The 5156-nt window shown below is 36.8% G+C and overlaps 2 protein-coding genes across 3 annotated transcripts in view; one reads left to right on the top strand and one right to left on the bottom strand.

Moving 5' to 3' along the window:
• The window catches only part of LOC109826444 (purple acid phosphatase 15-like), a 20240-nt gene extending 18304 nt beyond the window's left edge, over positions 1-1936 (bottom strand). Inside the window, 1 exon segment of the mRNA XM_020393475.1 lies at positions 1898-1936. Within this exon segment, the coding sequence (XP_020249064.1) occupies positions 1898-1936 (39 nt within the window).
• LOC109825753 lies at positions 1950-2731 on the top strand. Of its 2 annotated transcripts, none has more exons than XM_020392640.1 (2): positions 1950-2040; positions 2179-2731. In XM_020392640.1, exons 1-2 carry the CDS (start codon positions 2029-2031, stop codon positions 2554-2556), a joined length of 390 nt encoding a protein of 129 aa, XP_020248229.1. In that variant the 5' UTR covers positions 1950-2028; the 3' UTR covers positions 2557-2731. The 2 variants fall into 2 exon arrangements, with proteins under 2 accessions (XP_020248229.1, XP_020248228.1); XM_020392639.1 differs by having other exon boundaries at positions 2176-2731.

Genomic DNA, 5156 nt, shown 5'->3' with positions numbered 1-5156 from the left:
TGGTATACAAACTTATATCCCTGAAGAAATCATAGACAACCCCAAACTTATATCTTCTCTTCTATTGAAGAAATAGTACAAGTAATCAGATCTATATTTGATTGAAGAGGTTAAATTGAAAAAAAAACTATGAAATAATGACAGATGGAACACATAAGCAGCTTGCAAAACAGTAGTAACTGACTGGCGAAGGAATGTATTAATAGCAAAACTCTCTGCAATTTGTACATTGATGTTGATCTAATGCGAAAGCCAAACAAATATACACGTGGAGACGTCTATGAATACACTCGTACAACATAAAAACCAAAACCCAGAGATGATGATATTGTTGCTACCTATTGTTGATGGGGTTGGGGCCACTAGGGACTTCATGTTTAGTGTCTTCAAACTGCTGGGGCGAAGTGGGCGTCTCCGGGGACAACTTCTTAGCTTGAGACATGGAATGAGAGAGAAGACTCCTAGCGGTCGAAAAGGAGGTAATGGAGGTCTTCAGTTGCTGAGTTGGGCGAACTAAGATGGAAAAAGAGAGCAAGAGAAGGAACCAAAATGGCAGCGAGTGTGATCTCATAAAGCTTTCATCTGTTCCCATGAAAGTCGCAATCTCAAGATTAACGGAAAATAGAAGCCACCCCCCAAATTCCACGAGCGCTCATTATCCATGAAACACTTGAAAGAACAAGAAATAAAGATGAAGTGTTTATGAATGTAGCAGCATATATCTAAGCTTTTAAGTTGGAAAGGCATGACATGAATGATTGATGTAGGAAGTTACATATGTACCCTTATCATCTATGTGAGAGAAGTTTTTACCCTCCAAAGACTTCAACTTTTAGTCAGCTCGAGTTTGAACAGAGAGCTTGTTTGGTTGTTTCAAATCATTTTGGGAATAAAGCAGAAAGCAAACTGACAGTGTTCCAAATCATTGAAGTGATAAAAATCGTGCTTTATGATTTCTAGATATCATTCTTTAGCAGTAAGCAAAACATCAAAGATCTTAGCGAGCTAGATTTGGAAATCTATCTTCTGGCCTTTTGATTTCATAACTTTTGAAGGACTATTACAATGAATGAGATCTGGATCTTGGGTTGATACAACTGAGGTGGATTCTTGGACTTTAGAATAGAAATACCTTTTCTATTTTGAGAATACACTTTTCCCTATTTCTAGAACAGTTTGATATTTATCGAAATCATACTACACTGGGTTGTTTCAGAACAAAGAGCTGAGTGTGATTAAGTATTTGATGGTTTGTCAAATTAAGAAGATCACGGGATGCATAGCTCTAACTTATAAGGGTAGAAATGAATAATAACCTATAAAATTCCTGTTACTTAAGCCCCTCATAATTTTACCCTCAAAATACACGATCAAGAATTAGATCAGGGCATCTAGCCTTCTGTTTTACTTTTTCTTTACTGAGATAAAGATAAAGAAGATGCCTGACAATGTTTTACAGTAAGTGATCCTTTTGTATATATATATGCAGTTTCGTTCACGCTACAGTTAAAAACCAGGATCCTTTCTGGAAGATAAAGTGAAATTGCAGAAAACCCTCTTTAATTTGTAAGAATCGCGGAGAATCCTACTATGGTTTTAAAAGTAACACCCCTCATTTTCAATTTCCAATCGCATCATTTCGTCATCTTTTCTATGTAAATGTTTATGCCAGATAGAAATAATTGTCATATTCCATCGTCATTGTTTTTCGCATTCATGTTAACTTTTAAGGAATCGGAAATGGGTTGAACAAACTGTTATTTTTAAAAAAAAATTCAAACCTTAATTTGAGATTAGGTTTTTATAGGGTAGATGTCACAAAACTACCATGAACTATTAGAAATGTCACTCAAAAACACCACACTATCTTTTAGCATTAAAATCAACAGAAAAATACTACGTACTACCAAGAAACTACAAAAGAATTAAATATCATAAATTTTGTTTTATGTTCCACTAACCTACTGTGAACCTGCAGATAAAATCACTAATCTACTGTGAAATTTACTTCATTCCGAGATAACAACCATGAACTTTCAGGTATTTTCATTGAGCTACAAGGCATTTTTTTTTTTTGATAGTTTTGTGAATTTACCCTTTCTCATAATTTACCAGAAAGATAAAAGTGATGGGTACTGTTTTGGCTTTTTTTTTTTTACTTTGTTTGGCTTGCAGCAGGGGAAGAAAAAAAAAGCTCTGCCGTATTTGACTCGGAGGGAACCCCTAAGCAAGGCAAGGAAATCTCTGCACGCTTTTGGAAAGGAGGAAGATGAGGGGGGGAGCACAGAGAAAGAAAAGCAAAGGAATTCAAAGGCCTCGGTTGATATCTTTATAGCCCCCTGTGAAGCCTTGGGATGCTGCTGTCCCTATGATGGGGCGCATCCAAGGGCCCTCATTGATACTGTGACGGAATCGATTAAAGAAGAAACAGCACAGCTGCTGCTGTGTGCGAACGCAGAGATTGGGGTCGTTGCGCTGCTTGCTTTGCAGCTAGCTAGCTGCTTTTGTCATTCACCTGCGTTGGGGCGTGGTTTTTTTTTCCCGCTTTTCTTCTGAGAGAGGGGCTGAAGGCTAAAAGCCTTTCACTTCTCGCGCAGAATCGCATTATGCGAGATGTCTTGGAGATAAAAGAGTTGTCCGTAATAGTATGCGTGCGAAAATCGCGAACATGCATTGTAAATCTCAGTAGTTGTTTCCTAAGTTTTTTTCCGGCAGAACATGCATTGATTCATGGCGGTGTTTTAGCTTCAAAGCGTACGTGAGCATTGGCTATTTATGGGATTATTGCTAATCATTCGCTCCTCTCATATTAGGAAATATTATCTTCTAGGAATCTTTTAAAGCGCTAAGGCCAATGAGATGGCCAAAAACAATCACGTTGAGTACAGAGTGGGGGAAAAGATCAAACGCTTTCTCTCCCTCTTGCCTACATAGCATAGAATAGATGTTAGGTGCCATCATCTAAGGGCCTGTTTGTTTCGGCCAAAAAATGCAGAAAATGAGGGAAAATGGCCTTTGGGGACACAGGGTAAATTTGGCACTTCCCCTCACAATCGGGTGTTTGCTTCGTTAAAAAGAAAAAAGAAAGTGGAGAAACGTGCGGGCTTTCTGACAGCTTTTTCGCCCTTCCATTTTCCGCTCGAAAACGCCTGATTACAGCGGAAAATGCCTCTTCGTTCTCTCCCGTACAAAAATCTCTGGTTACAGCGGAAAACGCCACTCGTTCTGGTTACCCCTCTCTCCCGCTCCCGCCCCTCTCTCCCGCTCCCGCCCTTCTCTCTCTCCCGCTCTCCGATTGCTGTCTGACGCCGATTGAAACCCTAGCCTTCGAACAAAAGGGAAAACAGTACATGGATCGCATGTGTGCTGTCTGACGCCGATTGAAACCCTAGCCTTCGAACAAAAGGGAAAACAGTACAAGATCTTGGTTGATTTATGGAGGTACAATGCTAAAAATCAAATCTTTTGTATTTATTTAATTTTTTTTATGGCTTTCATTTATCAATTTCCTTCTTCCTTTGATGCCAGGTTTAAAATTTGTCTGAGTTTAGGTATTTTGACCACCATTTCCCACTACGATTTCAGCAAAACGACTTCAAATCTGTAGTTTGACTACAGTTCTCTGCTTTCTGCCACTAGGAAGGTAAAATTTTTTACTAAATATTATTCTGTGTATTTTTCCAGTTTGCATGTCATGTATTGGTTGTTTTTTGAGATTTTGGTATGCAGACATCTATTTATTATTTGAAAATTTTGATTGTAGAGATTATTTTCTAGCTTATCTAACTAGTCTTAATTTGATATGTATAATCCTTGCAACGTATATCTCATAGAAATTATTAATAGTATGAGCTTGTATGGTTATCTGACTTGTTCTCATATGATGCGTTGGAGAAATCAATTTTGCAACTTATATCTCTCAAAATAAAGCAAGCATAGATGATAAATTCATTATTGTAAGAGGATCAAGGTGAATTTGATAATTATGAGAGTATCCTACATATTTCTAGTGCGACGTTTGTATTTTGATTAAATAGTTTGATTATCTGCAGCTAGGAGAATTTGTCAAACATTTCATAAATAATTAGGATAATTTTCTTAAAAGATTTTGATCATTTGCATTTAATGTTGGTATTTGCTTTAATATGATGTTTGTATTTTAGATGGATGGTGATCTCGATGAAGAGACAGTAATTAATATGTGTTCGAGTGCTGCACTATCTGTCTTAGTTTTAGTTATAACCTTCATGAGGAGAATGCAAAGCATACGTAGATCTATATGTGTAGGTCCTAGTGTTGAGAAAACAATTCAATATCAAAATAGAAAACAACACTTGGATCGTATATATAATGGATTTAGTGATAGTTGTGTTAACTATGTTAGAATGCGTAGTGGTGCTTTTGTGAAGCTTACAGGGATAATGAGGAGGAATGATTTATTGCGAGACTCAAGACATGTTACAGTGGAGGAGCAACTTGCTATGACTTTGAATATTTTGGGGCATAAAACTAAAAATCGAAGTATTAGGTCACATTTTATTAGATCTGGTGAGACTGTGAGTAGGTATTTCAACAAAGTGTTAGAAGCAATTTGCCTCATACGATCACGCTTTTTAAGACAAGCACAGAATGAAGTTCCACAGGAGATCCTTAGCAACCCTCTATACTATCCTTATTTCAAGGTATTCTCTCTTTAATTTGTGATTAAAAGCATGTTCATCTAACTTAATTATAAATATTTAATAATAATTTTTTATCCTTTAGGATTGTATTGGTATGATAGATGGGACACATGTTGATGCTATGCTACCTGCTAATCTTCAACCACGATTTCGTGGTCGAAAAGGTGTTACACAAAATGTTTTAGCGGCTTGTAACCCAAACAAGTTATTCACTTACGTATTAGCTGGATGGGAAGGTTCTGCAAATGACTTTAGAGTCCTTCAAGATGCATTGTCTAGACCACAACCTCATGGTTTGAAAGTATATGATGGTAATTTCATCAATTCTTCAATTTTGTTTTAATTACTTCAATTAATAAATGATATTCAATGAAATGACAAAAAATTCTACTAAACACTTTCACATCATATAAATTGTAGGAAAATATTACTTGTGTGATGCGGGATACACGACCATGCCGGGTTTCATCTCCC

Source organism: Asparagus officinalis, chromosome 10 (assembly GCF_001876935.1).
Source record: "Asparagus officinalis chromosome 10, Aspof.V1, whole genome shotgun sequence".
Taxonomy (NCBI): Eukaryota; Viridiplantae; Streptophyta; class Magnoliopsida; order Asparagales; family Asparagaceae; genus Asparagus; species Asparagus officinalis.
This window is presented reverse-complemented; position numbering and strand designations above follow the sequence as displayed.